At 41.4% G+C, this 21,744-nt stretch overlaps 2 protein-coding genes across 2 annotated transcripts in view; both read right to left on the bottom strand.

Annotated features, from left to right (window-relative positions):
• Nucleotides 1–5,185: 5,185 nt before the first annotated feature.
• On the bottom strand, nucleotides 5,186–8,989 carry LOC110057344 (uncharacterized). The gene has a single exon (XM_020763928.2). The coding sequence runs from the start codon at nucleotides 7,141–7,143 to the stop codon at nucleotides 5,836–5,838; it is 1,308 nt and encodes a 435-aa protein (XP_020619587.2). The 5' UTR covers nucleotides 7,144–8,989; the 3' UTR covers nucleotides 5,186–5,835.
• Nucleotides 8,990–9,100: 111 nt separating this feature from the next.
• LOC110057348 (uncharacterized) overlaps nucleotides 9,101–21,744 on the bottom strand; it is a 32,473-nt gene continuing 19,829 nt past the window's right edge. Inside the window, exons 12-22 of the mRNA XM_089286763.1 lie at nucleotides 21,512–21,621; nucleotides 20,810–20,860; nucleotides 20,239–20,313; nucleotides 19,069–19,665; nucleotides 18,019–18,105; nucleotides 16,980–17,329; nucleotides 15,861–16,052; nucleotides 14,541–14,718; nucleotides 12,183–13,807; nucleotides 11,583–11,681; nucleotides 9,101–10,854 (exon numbers count right to left, since the gene is read on the bottom strand). Of these exons, the coding sequence (XP_089142889.1) occupies nucleotides 9,418–10,854; nucleotides 11,583–11,681; nucleotides 12,183–13,807; nucleotides 14,541–14,718; nucleotides 15,861–16,052; nucleotides 16,980–17,329; nucleotides 18,019–18,105; nucleotides 19,069–19,665; nucleotides 20,239–20,313; nucleotides 20,810–20,860; nucleotides 21,512–21,621 (4,801 nt within the window). The 3' untranslated portion in view covers nucleotides 9,101–9,417. The remainder of the gene's footprint in view (nucleotides 10,855–11,582; nucleotides 11,682–12,182; nucleotides 13,808–14,540; nucleotides 14,719–15,860; nucleotides 16,053–16,979; nucleotides 17,330–18,018; nucleotides 18,106–19,068; nucleotides 19,666–20,238; nucleotides 20,314–20,809; nucleotides 20,861–21,511; nucleotides 21,622–21,744) is intronic.

Below are 21,744 nucleotides of genomic sequence, written 5' to 3'. Positions count from 1 at the left end.
GAGGAATGTATTGACTTAGCGGTCCTGCACATCTCCGAGGGAAACCCTGACCTCAAGCTTACCCCTCTCCGATCTCAAACGTCGTTTTTCATTTGCTACTGCTGAAACTCACTTTTTGTTCAAAGGTTCCTCTTACGACCGGATTGATGGGGTTGCCATGGGCTCACCCCTAGCTCCTATCCCCGCCAATCTCTTTATGGGTCACCATGAAAAGATCTGGTTAGAGCAATATCAAGGTCTTGAGGTTCCATTTTACCGTCGTTATGTGGATGATTCGTTTTGTTTATTCCACTCAGAACAGGACGCCATCGCATTTTTCGACTATATCAATGGTCAACATCCGAACATACGCTACACGATGGGGAAAGTAATTGACCATGTTTTGCGCGATATTTTTACAAAAAGAAATATGTTGGTCAGAGCTGTTTATTTCTTCGGTATGACGATAAACAACTAATATGCCATAAATGAGCTTCCCACAATTTTCCTTTTATCTTGCCGACAACATGTAGAGCTTTGCAAATTACTTACACTTAACCGCTACCAGTGGCTACAGTTTGAATTCTTAAATTAAACAGATAAGGCAATTTAGAATGGCAACTGCTTGTGTCAAGGTTGGTACATGTTCTAACACCGAGATTTAAACATGGCGTGGCAAAGAAAGCCGAATATTGGCATTCAGAACGAGGATTTTGGCATTGAAAGGACCGGCTGATGCTACGGAGAAAGACAAACCAATGCATGATATCATGCCACAAACCGCGAAGTAAATGAACATGAAAACTGTTATGGAGCGTAACTGTCTGAAATACGACAGCGGTATGCAGTGTGTGGTGGATAAATACACGGCCAATTCAATTATTTGCCACCATTCACTGAGAACAGCGAGACAAGTATAGCTCGAGGACATAATGATTATCTTACCGTGTCAACACACGACGTAGCGTACAAAACTTTGGAATTTCATTCGGCATTCGCTCAAAGCTGATTTGAGTTTGATCATAACATACTGACTCAGGTGAGCGCCATTACGCTTTGGCCACCAACTGATCGAAAACAGGCTAACAAGGCGACATTTTTCCAAAGCTATGAGAGAGGTTAAGCATGACGTTAACGGCAGACGGCAAACGGCGGAGACAGCTTCTGATCTTGAGTACTTTTCTTTTAATCCCTAAATAAAGCTCACAAAAATGGAATAACGTCTCCTACTATTCATTGTTGGATTAGTTGTTCATTACATCAGACTTCAGGTTTTCTAGTTATAAGACCCCGTTGCATCTTGGGTCCATGTGCTTTTGGTGATCCACCATCTTGTTCACTTCTTGAATTGTATGTCTTGTATGCGGAATAAATCCTTGCTTTGAAGCCTAAATATTACATTCATGGCAAAAACAAATAATTTCACCCTACTGTACACACAACTGAAGAGAGACGGCAAAAGTTTCAGTTTTGCCGTTTACCGTTTGCCGTGAACGTCATGCTTAACCTCACCCATTTTAACTTCCTGATCTCTCCTTTGAACTGTTGTTTAAACAGGCAATTTTACTTGAATGATATTAAGGTTCTCCTTTTCTAAGGAACAGCTTCAATCCAGGACATATTTCATGGCCCTAGCTATATATCTCGCTTTCTTTTCTATTTCTTTTGTTTTTGTTGTATATTTACTTTTGGCAGTTGTTAGGATAATGTAGTAGTGGCAGTAGCAGTATTGTATCTGTTAAGTTGTATTATTTTTTAGTTTTGTCGTTATTATTAGTGTTGTTGTTAATTAAACTTAATTCTTGTTAAAAAAAAAAAAAGTTATGTCAGTATTTTAAATATTGTTAGTGTTGGACGCAAGTTGATTGTTGTTGTAATGCTGGTGATGTCAGTAAGTTTAGTCTTGTATAATTGTAAACAAAGTGTGGTATTGCAAAAAATCTAACACTGTTTTGTACAACCACGAAGTTATGTCAAGTCCTTGCGTGATTATGTAAGGTCCCTAGGGACATACCTCTATAAAAGGGATCAGGCGGTTCGAATCTCGCAGAGGGGACGCTATTTCGTTAAGAGACGCTAAGTTCGTTCAGAGAAAGAATCCTAACCTAAACGCAAGGTTTACGGACGGGAAAGGATTACAAGAATTGTAAGTAGAATTATGACATATTTTCAGTTTGTATTAGTTCAAGGACAATCACGACAATTACGGCACAGAGCCTAAAAGTAATTGTAATTTGTTTCTTTCAGTTTGACTATATACTTCTAGACAGAAGGAGTGTAAAAATAAATCCTTATAATTCCCAGCTGTTGTGGTCAGATTCAAGTGGAAAACAAACAATAACACGCTTACAATGTGGAAATGTTGTTCGATAAAAGAATTAGCCAAAACCATCATTGCCGATTGGTTTGAATTATTAACATTCGCGAGTTGTTTTGATGGATTTCATTATAACAGTTATAAAATCATCGACTCTGGATCAAAATGAGCGCATTTTCCATGGATAAAACAGTCGAAGTCTGGTTATGACATATTCAAAACTGATAGAAAATAGGAGAAGAGGTTTTCGATATTCGCAAAAGTTTGTGTTTTTAGTAATTCGTTGTGCGGCATTTTTCTTTTGTTCGATGAATTTTTCCCCTGGTACACTGTTTAATTTCCGCTCTCCAATAAACCTGAATATTTGCACAGGAAGGGAAAAGTAATGCTGTGATCATCATTTGCTAAATTTATTACCATTCTTGTTGTACAAGCGCATATCACCGAAGGGGTCATTTGTTGCTGATTTTTTTTTCTTTTTTCTCTTTTTTTTGACTTCATAAAGATTATTCCTGGTTAAAATGTTATTGCTGTTATTCATTTATATCAGCAGATAAAAAGTTTTTGTTCTTTAAGGCCCTGTCCACACTACGCAGGAGGAATATGAAAAAGTAGGTTTCACTCTGAAAACGCATCAAATGTTTTCCGTCCACACGACGTTAAAAACGCGGCAATATCCGGTCATTTTGGATTTGTGTTTGAGTAGATCTCGGACAGTGAAATATCCTGATTATCGTAACGTCATCGTTTTCGAAAAGCTTCGTTTTGAAAATGTTTTCTGTCTACACTAGAACACAAAGCCGGCGATTTCAAATTCCTCCGGTTTGAACAGCGTTTTCGAAATTAAGCTCCGTTTTCGTGACGGATTAGTGTGGACGGAAGGCCTAACTGGAGAAATAAAGGCTCAGTTTTCCAATTCCTCCAGCGCAGTGTGGACAAGCCTTAAAACCACATTAAATATTGGAAGATTACAAAAGTAGGATGCAATGCGAAAACAGTGTAGCTTTCAGAGTTTGACTTTATGTAGGACTTTTGAACTCGGTCAAGGGTTCAAGATTTTACGTCCAGTGCTAAAACGAGGCCGGGACAGCTTGTTTGGTCAGGTATTGAAAGGTCTTTGGAAAGATAACAACATTCAAAAAAATAAGAAGAATAATAATCAAAATAAAAGTTACCCTTTCACCTAAACAATGGTTGCACTTTAAAATAAAATGCACTAGTGCACTCGTTGTTGAAGATCAAGATAGGGCAAAAGTGTCATGCTTCGTTCTCCCTACTTAGTAAAAATCAACCAACAAATTGAGCCAACAAAGGCCAGAGCACAACGGATGATTAGATCTTAGTGAAAACTCGTTCCCAGGAGCTGCCATGCTCTGGTCAGCATGTATAATCAGAACTTCTTGGCTAACATGGGCAGTTACCTAAAATTACGCATATTCAGAAACGATTTAATTTATATGGCCCACAGGCACAGTCAAACTGGAACCAAGGATTTTCTGTGCACTTTGTCTCCAGGGTTCTCCCAAAACTGTGTTCGCTTTTTGAAACAAGCCTAAGTACAAGGTTGGATTTTATATTACGGTTCTTAAGCCGCCCAGAACTGATGAGAAGTTCAGAGACTGCTGAGCGACTACACGCGGGCACTTGGGACTAGGATGACTTACAAGCCCTTGTGGTTGACGTACTTCACAGCTTATGTAGGAATTCTCGTAATGCGCTCTTGACGTCAGTATCAGGACTTTTCAAAGTCAAGATTGTAAAAGTTCTACTAATTGTTTCAATGTTTTTCGTTTACGGTTTGCTGGAAATCATGTAGGTGTAACTCGTGTTATACAAAACTGAAAATTTTTACTTACTAACTAACTTACTTACTTACCTAACGACAGCTCGATACCTCATTAAGGGCTGTCTGAGGATAAAGGGACTTATGCCGACTTTTATTTGTTCCTTTTATTATAGTAGGGTGCAGGAAAAAAAAAAATAACGTGTGATTTTGGAGGCAAATTGTGCGGGAAAATTAAAACTCCTATTGTGCGGGGAATTGTGCGGGATTATTGACGAACCAATGTTTTCTGCATTGACGATAGTTTAGCCACATTTATTTCACTAGTAGTTCAGATATATTCATCAGTCTTAGCAATCGCCAATTCATTTAGAAAACTGTGTCTGACTGCTTAAGAAAATCATGTTGCGTGACAGGAACTAGACGAGTATGAAACCATGTTAAAAAGCAAAACAGAATGCTGCATTTCCCCTTATAAATGGGTTCCTTTTTAGAAATACTCCTGCCTTGATTCAATAAAAATATGTAGGTTAAATATTTAATCATAAACTGCGTTAAGGGTGGCAAATTCTCAAAGTTATCTGCAAAAAACACAACTTGAAAGTTTATGCAAATTAAGTGCAATGCGCCTTGTCATAGGGTTATTGTTTTCGCGAAGGAGTTTATCTATTCGCCCTCCAAAGGAAATATGACTCGTGAAAAGGCTTAAAGATCGCAACACGGTAAAGATGTTTAGCTGCACAATTTACTCGGTTTGCCACGACCAGGAAACGAACTTTGTACAATTTCTGTCAGCATGTACAACGTGATCGCCAGAAGTTGTAAAAAGACCTCGAAAATTCTTTGCAAACAAGTTCTCCATAAGTGCGTAGACAGCTGTGCTTCATTCTTGAACCAAAATGGTTTAAACTCACAACTTGGGATTGGATTAGGATCCCCAATGAAGCAATTTGAATAGTTAATATCTAAGCGGAACTCTTGTGCAAAATATCCTGATTCTTTAATTTGTGTTTATTGTGTAAAGTACGATTTGATACTGCGGTTCGAAGCCCGAGTAAACGCTCTTAGAGCGTCTACAGTTTGTCAAAGCAATTGTAAAGCTTGGCTTACGAGACTAATCACTTCATCTGTATTTTAGTAATAACATTTCGAACACATTGAATAAACGAACTCAATAAACAATCATCAATTATTGTTATCATTTTTACTGTGAATTTTGTTTGTCTTTCGTTACTCATTTTTGCATCAACAATTCTGTTCTGAACGTTTGTGTCGTTTGTGGCGTTACTGATAAAAAAATATCTTTATCTCTTAGCTGGTGATCTTCTAAATCCTCATCAACTGTAACTTGAAAATGCATTGTATGGAGAAATTACTCGTTGATCACTTGTACCTGACTACAAGGCAGCGTGCGCAGATGGGAATGTGAAACTTTGTTTCCAGAGCCCGCACGTTTTCTGCCAGCGGTGACCGAACTTGCGACGCTCTTGACGAAACCAGCTACACAAAACAATCACGGGCTCTAGGAAAAAGACTGACTCTTCCTTCAACCCCACGAAGAGTGTTTAAGAGCTGAAGCAAAAGACCCACATCTTTATCAACGCTAGATTTTCGTAGTCACTCACGTAACATTTTATTATCACCATCTTTCGATTCTCACTCAGTCTGAGGTCAGAAAAAGCACGCTTAGTATATCAGTCATAAGTCTTGTCGAAATCCTTGTAAAGGCGCCTCTGAATTTACCATGGAAATTGAGTTAAGACAAATACATCGACTTAGAATTACTGTTCGTTTCCGACACGATATCGATGTAATATTCCAGCTCCGTTGCTGTGGCATACTTCGGTTTTCTGTATCCATTTTGGCGTGAAAACCTCTCAGGAGACATTGTAGGTCGAAAAGCGTCGCACAAAACACGATATTGTTGCCAAGGTGGAATCATATCTTTGTCAGTTCTCTTCTGTCGCATTTGATCAGACCTTATCGACTCCGACGACTGTTTCAGGTGTGGAAACCGCGTATGAAATGGCGCTAAGTAATGTGGGCTGTGGTTAGAATCTCTATTTGTGGTGTTCCGTGGCGACGCAACGTTTCTATCGTTCTTAGCACTTTCAAAAAGCAAGGTGCGGACAGATGATTTCCGGGACATGTCGTTGGGAGTTGTCACGGGAGGCTTAGGAAAAGTGTCGCTACCCGGACTATGACAACTGCTTTGACCCTCGGCTTTTTGGTCATCGCTTGTTGCTTGTTCGAGCTTAAATGGAGGCATTTCATCGCTTTCAGTGACACTCTCTCCAACTTGAAATGATAAACGTTTTTTTGCACTGTTCACTTTTAACTCCGTAGAATTTGAAGAGCAACTTTTGAAGTCGTTCTCGCTTGAAGACGCTCTGGAATAGCCATCCTGAGGTTGGCCATTTTTGTTGGGATTTCTGTTCTTTTTGGTCCTGACTTTTTGCGACTCTTTGTGACTTTTAACGACCAAAGTTACCTTTGTTGTTTTAGGCTTGAGTGGCATTTGAAAATGTCTGGGCTTTCCCAAACCGTAACGCCGGGTCTGTAATCTGCTCTGTTCGGTTCTGGCGGAATTTTGGCCATAAACTTCGCGTAACACTTTCTCCCTCTTTCCAGTCTCTTCGTCTGCAGAGAGGTATAGGACCTTACACCCAGAGCTCAGTTTTTCCATGTCGCTACGGTAATGGTGGAAATTCTGTATGTGTTCGTAGCAATGAGGCACCAGATTTTGAATCAACTCTTGCTGTTTCTTCCCTACCACAGGGTAACCAATTCCATAATTGGCTTCACCATTACCAGGTATTTGTGTATCGTAGCATCTCTTCAAGTCCTCTTCGCCGATTGTCGGCTCTGAGCGAAATGAAATGGTACGAAACGCATCCTTCATTCTTTCAATAAACGATCTGTGTCTGCAATCCTCGAACTCTGCCACGTCGCGTTTCTGTGCCGAGATTGGTCCACGGTTTACTCCAAACGGGCAATTACTTTTCTTAGCGGATTTTTGAACTTTGGTTGTTAATTTTCGCCCTTGAAACGGACGCGTAGCCATTCACAATCAAGACGTATAAACGAAACACTTTACCGCTCACGTTAGCAACGAAAATATTGTTTAAATTGGTGATTGAGGCACGAGTTGATTTGATTGAGTAAACAAAGCATAATTAAATCCTATTTACAAAGCTTGTTTGACAAGGAGTACAGTAGATTAAGGGATCAAATTGTCTCTTCCGTGGCATACAACCATAGATAAAAAAACAATAGCTAGAAATCAACCATCTAACGCACCAAATTATCGATCACTATCCTTTCACTCAATTAAGCCTCGTCCACATTACGCCTGAGGAATTTGAAAACGGAGGTTTTACTCTGAAATAGCATCAGATGTTTTCCGTCCACACCGCGCCAGAGGAGTTTAAAAACGCAACAATCACCAGCCATTTTGGATTTGTGTTTGAGTAAAACGCGGGCAGGGAAATCACGTGATAATCCTCATGTCATTGTCTTCGAAAAGCTCCGTTTTCAACCGTTTTCTGTCCACACGAAAATGCAAAGCCGGCGTTTTCAATTTCCTCCGGTTTGAAGAGCGTTTTCGTAAAGCTCCGTTTTCGTGACGGATCAGTGTGGACGGTAGGCCTAACCCTTCGTTTTGAAATTTCTCCGGTGCAGTGTAGACAAGGCTGGAGAATTCGAGGCTCGAGTGAACATACCATCAAATTGGCAATCTAGAGCAATATGACAGCTAATAAGAGAGCTGATTATGAAAGGTTTTACGACTGTCTCCGGAGATTAACGAAGTCTAGAAGAGTTTACGAATCCTCAATACTTCCTGGTTCGACTGAATTCGCCGTGCGGTCGGAAAATGAGCCCGCATGACCGGACTCAAATACAGCGAATGACTCAGACCCGTAACTATCGAGCGCTCATGTCTTGATCGTAGTCACAATGTGTAATATGCGAATACTTGGCATTTACAAAACAACAAACTGTCGAGCCCTTTACATGGGCTACACATGAGGCGTAAGGACACGAGCAAGAAATCAGTGACTGATGTATAGCTCTATTTTTTTCTGTTTCAATTGGCCACGGGATCTTTCTAAAAATAAAAGATTGTTAAAGGAAACGAGAACATTTTTGCAAATAGTTAATGAATAAATGTTTAGGCCTTTATTTAGGAACGGCCCCAAAATATTGCAATTGAACACTTTACCAAGGCCCTTTCAACATTACCGAGAAGTATTAAAATTGCTAATTGTGACCGAAAGCACGCTTTAATCGAAATGAAATAAATAACCGTAAATATTGGATTACTTGGACACAGACAAATTCTGACGAAGACCTGCAAAAAAGAAGCTAAGATGATTATTTATTTTTTTTTTAGTTTCGAAAGGAACTGTTGGACTGCATTCGACAGCAGGTAACGCACTGTTCCTGCTTATCAACTAGTGTATTGTTCTCGAGGGAAAACAATTTTTTCGAACAAAGTTAACCTAATTAAGGTTTCCGACCCCTTTATTTCCCCGCGGTATACAGGAAATTTCGGTGCGAAGCCACATTTTTCCACAAACCCTCTTTGCATATTGCATTCATGCAAGTACACCACAAATATATAAGCAAGAGAGCCTCTCGGCAGGTAGGGAGAGCCTTGTTTTCTTAACAATGAAATACCGACGATCTTTACGACGTTCTTTCCACCATTGCAGCCCGCATTATTACCTGAGCCCGCAAGTAGAGCTAGTGACGCGCCGAAAGCTGCGTAGTACGTTTTTCCGCTCTGTAGACGGACTCTGGGCGGTTAAGGACCAAGCGCTGCTTGCTAGTGTAAAACATTACCTCTGACAAATAGGGTATACTCTTAAAACTGGTGACTCGCGAGTAATAATTACTATGCCTAAAACAAAAACATCTGAATTCTCCAACACAATTAAATTAACTTAATTCAAACCGTGCGTAAAAATCGCAAAATCTCCACAAATACTACGGAAATATAAGAAGACCCGTATAGATAATTTACGTCGACAACAGCGCTTTAATAGTTAATCTAAAAATTAAAAAAAAGCGAAGACTAGACTTTGTACAATTCCTGATGTTTCCCTTCATAAAATGAACAAGAACAATATCTCCCTTAGGAAAATACAAAACTAGAGAATTTATGCTAAACAAATCGTAAATACGATCCTTTTTAGTAGCAGTTAGAGTTCGTGTAGAGTGCAGGCTAAGAACAACAACAAAAAAAACCCACTTATTTACTATGAATGTTGTCTTGGCAACACTCGCGTTTCATTTGGACTATGAGTAAGTCATGTTTCTGGAGACTAAGTACAATTTATGGATTCTTTGGCGGACGTTTCTCTGGCGTACTGTTGCTTCTGTTTCTAGTATCCTGCTTTGCGTCGCCTGGTGAACCTTTACTGGTACGGGATCGGGGTCTTCTACGTCCCCGGTTGGGGGCTCCTCCTTTACTAGAATCCCCGGGTGAATTAGCGGGGTTCCCTGTTCGTGTATTCTTAACGTGGTCTTGCTTGTTTGCGTCTGGTGTTCCTTTTTTACCGCCGCTCTTCTCGCTTGTTTCCACAGTTTTAGGCAACTGACGTGGCGTGGACTCGGCGCCACCATGAGCTCCTTGCGCGTCACCTTGGCTGCCTTCAGGACGCTCAGCTCTAGGATTTTTAGGCGAAGCCTTCGGAGCGTCACCTGCGAAGTCGTCGTTACCTTTCGGATGACGACTTCGTGTAGGGGTGTTTTTGCTTTTAGTTGGGTTACCAACTGAGGCCTTCTCCTGCTTCTCTGGAGTTCTATCAGCATTCGGAACGTCACCTTTGAAGTCGTCATAACCTTTCGGATGACGACTTCGCGTGGGAGTGTTCGTGCCTTTAGTTGCGTTAGCAGCTGAGGACTTCTCCTGCTTCTCTGGAGTTCTATCAGCATTCGGAACGTCACCTTTGAAGTCGTCATAACCTTTCGGATGACGACTTCGCGTGGGAGTGTTCTTGCCTTTAGTTGCGTTAGCAGCTGAGGACTTCTCCTGCTTCTCTGGGGTTCTATCAGCATTCGGGACGTCACCTTTGAAGTCATCAGAACCTTTCTGATGGTGACTTCGTGTGGGAGTGTTCTTCCCTTGAGTTGCGTTACCAGCTGAGGACTTCTGCTTCTCTGGGGTTCTATTAGCATTCTCGTTGTGTCTGGGGCCAGGGCCGTTGGGTTTTCTGCCTCGACCACCACGCCTAGTAGGCTTTTTCCTTGGGGCTTCTTCAGACGCCATCGACGCTTTCGCATCAGATGGTGGTCGTTGTTCGCTTTTCTGTGAGTGTTCTTGGTCACTTTTACCGGATTGGTCTTCCAATTTCTCCTCAGAAGCCACTGGTACGCTATAGGGAGTCCGTTTTTCCTTGCTGACGGTTTCAGAGGACATTACACTGCTGTCTTCAGTCAACGAAGCTGTATTGTTCGGTGCTTCTCCTTCAGATTCATCTAGTTCATCTTGAGTCATCCGCACTACTTCAGTGCTATCGTTTTCGTTTACCCAAGCTTCTCTCTTTTCAGGTAATTTTGCATCAGGAACAGAATGTCCTATAGAACCTTTCCCCTCGAGGTTGGCATCCTCGGTGGGATCTAATTCCTCGCTTGTTTCTGGATTTGGGAACTCATGGGTGTTACCCCCTTCCCAAAGGCTCTTCACCTTGCTCAGTTTGGATAGCAGCTTGTGTTCTTCAGGAGTCTTGGCAACTTTCAAACTCTTTGGAGTAATGTGCAATTCTTTTGACTACCGTAAAATGACAAACACATGACATTAGAAATAGGAAGTAAAAACATTGATAGGTACGTAATGAAATTACTGTCAATTAGAGAATAATAATCACACAACAGTGAAGCAAATGCTGCTTTTACCTACATAGTACAATGTTGCAAGCTGAAGAAGAGGAATCCTACGTGGAGGGGACTGGACTAGCGGGCTATTTTCACGTTTTTACAAAATTCAAGTTTACTTTCATACTTTTTCAGGCTACTTTTCCTTTTTCCAAACCCAATGTATTGATTGAAAAATATATTTTCAGAAAAGACATTTACCTAGCTTGCACAGAATTTACTTTAAAAAGTATCCGCTTTCACCTGAACATTTTCGTAAAGAATACTAAAACCGGCGTCCGTCCATATAGAGCATAATAATAATAGAAAAGAAGTTTGAAGCCAAAGGTCAGCCGTATGATAGAGTAGAGAATAGGAAACAACCTAAAGGAGCTTGGTCACGGTTTGCGCATCTTGAAAAGTTAAACCTACATTTTTCAAGTTCGTCGTTTGTAATCCGTGTTTATCTTCTCCATCCTTAAACATCCTTGTTTCTTTATGGTTTACTGTTATCCCTTTGGTATTTTTCTATCTTAGTAACCTGCTATTTCAGGCTTCTTTAAATTAAAAGTAGTTTTATACGTGGCCAAAATAATTCAAACACCGTAACTGAGCTCCTTTAAAAGAATGTCGATGAGGACATACCTCAGACTCTTTATTTGAAGACAATTTCGTTGGAAGACCTTCCTCTTTCTTCGATTCTTCTTCAACTGCCCGCATAAAGCTGAAGAACTGCTCTCCTGTCTAAACACCCAGCACACCACATTAGCCATACAGTCCTTCACAGTTAACAAAATGCCGGCAAAAAATGCTGAACGAACGAACAGTTACAGACGATATAGTTACTGTACCACAGAAACAACTGGGCTACCTAACATTGAGATCTTTTCAAGAGGACTGGTACAGATAAGTGACTAAACATTTAGCCTCACAAAGAATATACCAATGCCCCAAAGGCCGTCCAATGCTCTCCGTAACGGGCAATAGCTCGTTGCAATAATTAGAATGGAAACCAAGGAAAATATAAGACTAGTATCTAACTGCCTCGTAAATCAAAACGTCAAGGACAATACGCCAATGCTCTACAAAAACGTTAACAGCCTAGCATTCATGGTAAGCCTACATGTATGCTTCTACAACAAGGCATCTGGCCTAACGACTGTCTTCACGTCTACATCTCGTCTACAGACAACAACCAAACAATTACTAGTGGTAAAACCAGTATGGCCAATATGGTGGACTGACCATGTGGGTTCCAAGGACAGGTGGTAAGATGGCTCCTTGGTGTGGAAGCTGGGGCATCTGCTGGGGTGAACCAACTGGAGGTCCTGGAGGGGTACCATGAGGAATCTGAGTCTGCTGCGGCACCACACAAGGAGAACTGTTGCCAGGGAACGGAGGATGATGTCCCGGAAGACGAAAGTGCTGCTCTATGATAATGGCTGGGTCAGGGTAACTGCCCAAATTATGATACGGGCTGTTTGGGGGCAACGGCCACATGACACTTCTGGAAATGTTTGGAGGACTCTGGGGAAGCATCTGGTGATTGTGCTCTGCGAGACGTTGGTGTCCACCTAGTGGGGAACCTTGAAGATCAACAGGCAAACTTTCCGAGGGACCTCTCCACTGCTGCTGCGGCTGCAAGTGATGGAGTTCAGGTGACAGAGGATAAGGAACGAGTGGCCTGACAGGAGGGGAAAGTGGACTCGGCATCATTCCACCTTGTTGCCGGAGCCACAGGTCGCGTTGAATTGGAGAACCCACCAACTGGCCACTGGGGCTGGCCATGCCCGGTGGGTGCTGTGGTGGAGTGCCAAGGACAATGGGATGACCTTGGAACATACCAACTGGCGACATGTTCAAAGGAGGAGACTGTGGAATGTTTCCCGCCATCAGAGGTGGTGGTCCTTCACTAGATATACGAGATACCTGAGGAGTGCCATCAGGAGTGTGGAACCCAGGAGGCAATCCAGGAGGTGGTTTCACGCCTCCTGCATGAGAGGCTTGCACTGTTGCTGTTTCAACTGTCCCAACGGCTGTTCCAATACCACTGTTCACAGGGCTTGGCAAGTGCACAAGTGGTCTAACACCTGATGGCTCAGTGACAACATCACCACATGAAGCAATCATATTCATTACACCAATTTCATTCTTAACAACAGAGGTTGAAGAGGCTTGTATGGACTGCCACTGCGTATTTTTTGTATCTTGCATTGTCTCGCGACTTCCAGAAACTACATTCTCACTGGTCACAACCGTCTGAAGATTTTGGCCAGGTAATTGTGCATGAGGTATCTCAGGTTGAACTCTTTCACGGCCATTTTCTGCAACGTCTTCAATTTCGCTGCCCTGGTTTGTTTTCAAAGGAGATGCATCAACTTGCGAGTCTGGTTGAGATCTAGATAAGTGATTCGAGACATTCGGTTCTTGGCGAGATGGAATTTTCTTAGGCTGCGCTGTTGACAGAGGCGTACCTCGATCAGCATTTCTGTCCTGTCCCTGTTTGTTCGGGGAAGACGCTGACCTTGGACGTGCACTGAAAGGCTTCTGGGTCATTCCCTCTGGTTCCTTTCCCAATCGGCGTTCTTCTTCCTCCTTCTTTTGTTCAGCTCTTCGGTTGGCCTTGGAATGTGGACAATCTTTCGCCATGTGCCCTATCTTGCCACAAACACGACAATTCCTGTCGGTCGGAGCCTCGTAGCCATCTGTGAGGTAATACACATCAAAGAAGAACCTCTGTAAGTGTTCCGCTAGTATGTCGTATCGTGGAAATCCGAACCTTTCGCGTCCTCTAATGAAGGTCGTCAAAATGTAACTGGCCATTTTCCTTGTCACGCCAGCACCCAAGTTGTGGTCAAGATTAAATGGGTCTGCGGAAATCAATTATGTAAAGACTAAGTGAAGTAATTCTTTTAGAACGTAAAGTAAATGTACAGTTGAAAGGCTGAGTGCAGAAAAGTCCTGCCTGCATTTTAAACCACAGGTAGTTTGCCTTTACTGTTCTTTTTTAAAAACAACAATGGAACATATCATCTCCCAAAACATGACGCATTTTTTGATTTAGTAATATTAACAGTGTACAAGCTCAAATTCTTCCATAGCAACGGTAACCTAAAAATAAAGATAGGACCTTTCTTCACTCGGCCCTTCAATGACACAATAAATATACTTGTATAGAGTGCTCAGAATAGAGAATGAATTCTTACAATATTAACGCGGATGCTTTATATTTTGTTCTTACTTTAATAATCTAGTTGAAGTGATCTTAGAATATTTGCCCTTAAAATAACTTCCTCACATCTTTTGAAAATGACTAACATTCACCAACGCGACAGATCATTACAAAAATAAAATTAGTGGACAGAAAATTTCTTCGATAGATGGCAGCATGTTTTTCTCTTAAACTTGAGCAGGGATTATGAGGCGAGACGCTTCAGCCCAAAAGGGGATTGGGACGGAACACGGGCGCGGCCGTCTCGCCTTATTCCCTACTCGGTCATACCGCCCTTTTAGGTTTGCGATGGCTCAACCCTTGTCTAAGTAACCCTTAGGCTGCTGCCAGTCTATTAGAGATATTGGAGACAGCAAGTAGCAAACCCTAACCTTCGATAGCAAATACATGCTTGGTCCACATCTTTTCAAATTTCGTCAGCTTCTTTGTTCTTCTACAACATACTACGTCATGCTCAAAGTCAAACTCTTCCGTGTAATACCTCAAAAAGCCATACCACAGAAGTCCTGCATTGGAGGGATTCTTTTCTTTTGGATTCCAAATGCTTTGCTACAAAAGAAGAAAAAGTTATCATTGAGAAACACCGCACCGGTAAATTCCGTTATTAGACCTCTGAGGTTATTACATTTTTGTTCACGCTTTACTGCGGTGCAACTCCCTCACCCCCCTGCCCCCTCGCCCCAGGGTCGTTCGTAAACTTGTTTACCCGCCAAAGCAAAAAGCCAGAAAGATGCGCTTGAGTGCGAAATCCAAACACTAGAGCCTGCTCACAGGTTAATTGTAGGGTGGTGGAGGAGGAGTCAGAATCTTTGTTTTTAAAGAATTAGCTTTTCAAAACTGGTTGAATTTCTACACAATACTTTGAAGTGATTCCTGAAAATTTAAAGCGGACATAACAGTACTACATGGTTATTGATTTGCCACCAAGAGCTAAAACCCTCAACATGAAGAAGTAACTATGAAAAAGCGAAACAGGAGATACGGTTGTCAAAAGAAAGAGCAGTTACGTAATAATAAATGACAAAATACAAAACAAGCTCCGTCTACAGTAAAACGTTGTTCAGGCAAGGAACGAAGAACAGGCTAGAGAGAGCAGTGGAAATGGAGCCCCTGCTTTATTTGGGGGTGGACGAGTTTCTCAAGGTAAATATACTTGAAAAGTGCTGTTGACTGTTGCAGCATTCTCGCAATGAATTACTGTGAAAACTGAACATTGTGCAATGTTAAGCGCAACAACAACAAAAAAACGTTCGAGACATATTCATTTTGTGGTGTTTTGTACAGGGTCTGTCACCCTGCGTTATTAATTTATCCATGCAGCTTCTTGCACGAGTTTGTCACGACACAATATAGCCCTTTTCACGGTAAATGTTTCTGAGGCAATTTCAGGCTATGTTGTAGTTTCTGCCCGAAACTAACTGGCATCCACGTTGGATTACATTGTAACGCAGATGAGAAAAATTAGCCGTGAAAAGGGCTACACTGTTGTATTGTCTGACAATTGTATCGCGACAAACTCGTGAAAGAAACTGTATGATGCGTGACAGCCCCTAACAGTTTTCTCTATTACCTCACTGTTCCAAACATCTGAAGCTTTTAGACCAAGGTGTTATGCCTTACTCACTTCCCACCTCCTACTCCCTCTCCCCTTCCACCCTATAACAATAAATAACTAGGGCTCTACCACATACAATTTTCTTCAGGTCACTTAGGAACCAGCAGTTCCATCCATCCACAATCTTCTCAGGTGGCTTGCTATCAGTGTACAGGGACTGCAGCACTGGAATGACTGGAGGTTTGCACTGCTGCAGGTAGTGAAGCATCATGAGAATGTATGCATAAGATGACAAGCTACCCTTGGAAGCGTCTCCAATGTCACACACCTAATCACAAAATATGACCAAATATGACGTGTTACATACGCGTTTAACGTCTCGTGTCACATACGTGTTACGATGGGTTTGGTGTTATTGTATCTTTGCCGACCTGGGGGGAGCTATTCAAGAGCGCAAATGCCAGGGAGAGACTCCACACATAGACTCCACCCTGTTTATTTTTTTGGAATATTTACACTCCTAAATATCTTGAATAAAACATGAAGGAAAACCTTTGTTACAGCCTTGTGAATCCAACCCAGCAGTTAACCCAATTTCTGTTACATACAGAGGTTGGCAGTTGTTGCGAGCCCCTCAGGATTAGATGCTAATGTTTGTCGCAGGATTCCCCACTCCCTCCCCCTGCCCCAGCCAATAGGAGAGACACTGTGAGAGTAAAGTGAAACAGTCTATCACCCTTAATGCTTACCATTAGCTCCCACTCAGAAACCAAAATTGGTGCATTTCTTTAAGCGTGGTTTTCACTAGCGACCCAAGCACAAGCGCAAACACAATAATTCTTATTTCACCGTGAAAACGGCCTTGACGCAGGCATAAGCACAAGCGCAAGCACAAGCACAAGGATCAAAATTTTTCCTTTTTCTTGCGCTTGCGCTTATGCTTGCGTTTGCGCTGCAACAAGTGAAAACGAAATACCGCTCAGGCATGACAGAAGCACAAGGATATTTACCACACGTGGTTATGTTTGGCCAATGAAAACACTGGATCCAGATTACCTCGCGCCTAAACAGTGTGGAAGGTTCGGATGATTTTGCTTACGCTTGTGTTTGCGTCAAATTTCGTTTCCACTTGGGTCATCCCTATTGCTTGCGCTTGTGCTTGCGTCGCTAGTGAAAACCAGGCTTTAGTTTTGGTTCTTGAGACTCATTCAGTTCTTACTGTTGTAACTCGTGTGCTCCCCTCACTTAAACCTACCTTAGCAAACACCTTAACAGCATAACCCAAAGTTGCAACACGATCATCCAGTTTAGCGTATGTAGCAAGCATCTTGGTGTTCTCTAACGCAAGTGTGTTGTAAAGGCTTATATCAGCCTCGCGTTTACAACTGCGAAGATAGAACTTCACAATGGGAACTTTAGCTGTTGTTATGGCCAGCACATTGCCGCAGTCTTTGTGTTTTTTCAGCAGCTTGGAAAGTCCGATAATCACGTCAACACAATCCACCTCCTCTTTGACTTGATTTTCTAAGGTCATGCAGATGTCAATGTCGCTGTTTCGGAAACCAAAGCCATTCTTGGATGAGCCAAATAAGAAGAGTCTTGCATCTACAAACGAGATGACACAAATATTAGTAAAATTAGAGGGCCCTCGTTAAAACAGTTTGAAGGCTAGGGGCATGGGAGTCTAGTCACTAATAAAACCGGTTTTAAAGATTTCTAATTATTACTACGATATATGATACTGACACTGTCAGTTAGTCGGACCACTTAACTACCATTCCCCAAACATTTGAGAGGTCAGACTGCATACCAGAATCTTGCACTACGAGACAAAAAATTGGTTCGGACGGAAGGAAGGAAGGGGGGGGGGGGGGGGGGGTGTGAACATAGAGCAGAGCACCCTTTGTGCTGAGAATCCCATCTCTGAAAACGAACTGAGCTCAGAGCTTTCAACGCATGTATGCACTGACATTGAGACATGCGCTAGACTATAGATTTGGTCCATACTCGATGACGATGAGCTAGTGTAAATCTTTTTCGTCTGGCCTTCTCTCTCAGACAATAAACTCATAATTATTGCATGACTATATTTTGTATGTACATGCAAATGTGCAAGTAAAAGGAATTCAACGGTAGCTTTATCTAGAGTCAATTATTTCTTTATGAAAAAAGGCACATGAAGTGCAGAACTCTATCTCATAATGTATACTCTATCTCATAATGTATAGTGTACAACTCTCTCATAAAATATACGGTCATGCCATGCCATGCCCTATGGCCGTGCCATAACATACCTGGAAATATCTGGCGGATGTAGCCTTCTAAATTCTTCAACACTTTCTCTCTGTATGAAACTTCTGATTTCTCAAACTCAAAATCAGCTGAAAGACAAAAAAGAGCGTTATTGCACCTCTCAGCGACGTAAACTCTGAGTAAATGGTTGTGTTTTTCGTTTCAGTCAGTCATCTTCGATAACCACTCAGGAACAGAAGTTTACTTCAACAGGTTCACAACGACACGTCTTTGGATTATGATTGGCAGATTTCAATCCAGTTTGTTTGTCTCTGTTGCTTTTTTCACCAAGGTTCCTTGATTGTCGTAATTATGATTGGCAACAGCAAAAAAAAAAAAAAAAAAAAAAAAAACGCAGTTGTTAGTTAGGTTCTGTTTATAAAGAAAATTCCATCAGCACAATTTAGTGATAATAGTTTTGCGATTTTCCAGTGCATGCACAGGGCTTTGGTTTTACATAGCTTTTACTATGCCTTTTTTAATTATGACGCTTATTACGCTGTATGTAAGTTTCACATGACGATAGGGCAGCCATATTGGTAGACGTCGGCCATGTTGTTGTACCAAACCAATCCAGTGAGAATTGAACTCTTTCCTTAGCTAAAGTTTTCTTTTGTTCCAATAAATTGTCATTGCTTCTGGCCATGTGAGTAAAAACGTTATATATCATTCAGGCAGCGTCCACATTAGGCCGCAGAAATATGAAAACGCAGCTTTATTTCTACGGTTAGACCTACCATCCACACTAATCCGTCACGAAAACGGAGCTTTTCGAAAACGCTCTTCGAACTGGAGGAATTTGAAAACGCCGGCTTTGCGTTTTCGTGCGGAGGGAGTGTTTTGAAAACGACGTAGTCACGATAATCATGTGATTTTTCTGACCGAGTTTTCCTCAAACACAAATCCAAAATGACCGTTTTTTTTTTAAATTCCTCCGGCGTAGTGTGGACGGAAAACATTTGATGCGTTTTCAGAGTGAAACTTCCGTTTTCAAAATTCCTCCAGAGTAGTGAGGACGCTGCCTCAGACGGAATACAAGTGGACGCACCCACCTCTACACTTCTTGCAAACAAAATCCAACACTGCACCGAATTGCTGAGTCATTGGTGGCAGCCTAGTCAGTGTTGGCTTCTTTAGATCTGGACACTGCTCCTTGACGTGCCCATCCTCCTTACAGAAACAGCACGTCTTAACAGGTTGTTTGTTTCCTGTAAACACTTCAACATCAAATCTGTACTCGACATTTTGTTGAGTAGCAGCTGCGTCGCTGTTTACATCTTTGGAACTACTGCTTTCACCTCCAGAATCCCCAGATGCTGTTTGTTTAACTTTAAATTCACTGGCATCTTCACCATCGGCTGCAGTTAAGTTCCCCTCGACTTCATTGTCTGCGTCAATTTGATCCTTACTCTTCAAGCTTGGAGAATCTTGTGTAGTTTGTCCTTGAGAGGCACTGCCATCTTCACAATTATTGCTGGAGAGATCTAGAGTCTCCATTTGTTTTGTTGTAGGGTCTAAGGCATCGATTTCAAAAATAGCCTCTTCACTGGTTACCTGTTTATCTTCCTGTTTCTTAGTTTTTCCTGTTTTATTGTCATTCTTCTTGTGCGTCAGGTTTGATTTGACATTTTTTATCTCTGCGACTGGTCCTAAAAAAAAAAAAAAAAAAAAAGAAGACTAACCACTGCTAACTAGTCACAGATCGGTAAAATAGTTGTATTTCTGCAGGCCTCTTTGGCTTGTGGAAAACAGTTATTCTCACAGTATTTGATTGACATTGAACCTGGCAAAGTTGTGCATACGGTAGTTGTCACTTGCGATTGCAAATGTGAACGCTGAACACATTGCGAATGAAAAGAGGTAGTTATCTCAAGTTTACTCAATAAAACCCCTTCAATAAAAACAGTTTTAAGAGTTTCATTTCCAGATCTTGTAAGCTGTAGTGAGACAAGCCAGAAAACAAACACTATACCAAAGACCGACGACTGGAAAATTTAGCTAGTTCAATTCTCTAATAATTGTTTTGGCTACAAAATCTGACATGTAACGAGCCTATTGGCCAGTATATTAAAAAGTCAATCTCAAGCCCTGTACAACCAAGATGTTAAAATTCCTCATTCATCTTGAAAGCAAGGAGGTAACATAGCTGTAGTGCGGGCCATGGAAAAACAAAAATGCTCTTAGAGGACAAATTGCACTGCATAGAATGTTGTTCCACTTACCATTCTGTGCCGCATTAGGCAAGGAACCAAAATACAGAAAACTGTTTATCCAGCAAGAATAGAAATAGTCATACGCTGAAAATAAATGGACAACAGTTCCAAATTAGTGATATCCACTAATAAATTACGGAGCCACGAATTCACCGTTTGTGCATCTTGAAAAGTTTAGCCTCAATTTTGAATTTTTCAAGTTTGTCCTTTCCTTTACAATCTGCGTTAATCTTTTCCATCCTTAACCATCCTTGTTCCTTTATGGTCTCCTTTATGTCTCTTTGTTGTTTTTCTATCTTAGTTAACCACTACTTTCAGATTACCTTCAATTTAAAGGTAATTTTGTAAACGGCAAAAATGACTCAAAATGCGATTTCAAATCCTCGCAACGTTAAACTTCTTTCGTTTCCCTTGAGAGTTTTATACACCTTTGAACTGTGTATGAATTCAAATAAAATACTGGGCAATATGGTTTTGTTATTTCACACCGTATCGGTAGTGAACATATAACAGACTGGTAGCTAAAGCAAGTCGGATGAACACAATCCCAACGATCAATAATAATCATAATATAACATACCTGCGTCACTACTTAGTGAAGAAGCAACATTCCGTTTGGAAGAGAAGGGATCTGCAGAGTGACAATTTACATGCGAATATACGAAATGCATAAATTAAAAGGAAATCTTGAATCACATAGTACTTTTTAGAGATAAGGTAAAAGCCTTAAAGGTAAAGTCATACCAGCCAAGTGGCCCATCAGGCTGGAGCTTATCCTGGTTTCGGCAGCATGAAGTGACTAGGTGTATTTCCTCTCCCCCCTGGATGGGATGCTAGTCCATCGTAGGGTTACACCCAGCATTAAATTTGCAGGTACCCATATGCAGGGCTGTCATTAAGGGCCGTAACCTGTAACACCTGTTACAGTTGAGTATGCTTCATTTTCCCTTGGAGCTATGGGTAAAATTGCCTTTTGCAGATAGAATTCACCCACAAAGTAACAAGTTTGCTGCATGTGTGGAGAACAAGGCTACAAGCAGTGACTCAAAACTTAATAACAGCCTCGATTTGTACACCTGGGTGGAGAGAGGTACTGTGAGAGTAAAGTGTCTTGCCCAAGAACCCAACAGAATATCCCCAGCCAAGCCTCAAACCTGGACTGCCAAGATATTACCTTGACTTAGAAGACAGTGACATTGGAAAACATAAAGAAGAGGTCCAGAGTTGGCAAATATTACTGCCTGCTGACTGGAAAGGGAAGGGCAGTAATAAATGATCTCACCTTCAACTGCTATTCGGCGGTGGCCCCATTTCCTCTTCTCCCGTGAAACTGGCATTGGGTCTTTGATGGAAATCACGAAGTTTGGAATATCAAAGTCAACACAGTAAAACCTGGGGGAAAATCCACTTAAATTTGAGGACATTCTTACTTCAGAACAAAGCCTTCAACAATGATGCGACAAGAAAATTAAAAAAAAAAAAATTCAATTTAGCATGTAAGACGCTTTCATGCAC

This window comes from Orbicella faveolata, unplaced genomic scaffold (assembly GCF_042242905.1).
Source record: "Orbicella faveolata isolate gen_17 unplaced genomic scaffold, um_ofav_v1 contig_14, whole genome shotgun sequence".
Taxonomy (NCBI): Eukaryota; Metazoa; Cnidaria; class Anthozoa; order Scleractinia; family Merulinidae; genus Orbicella; species Orbicella faveolata.
The sequence above is the reverse complement of the archived record's forward strand: the minus strand, read 5'-3'. Positions and strand labels throughout refer to the sequence as shown.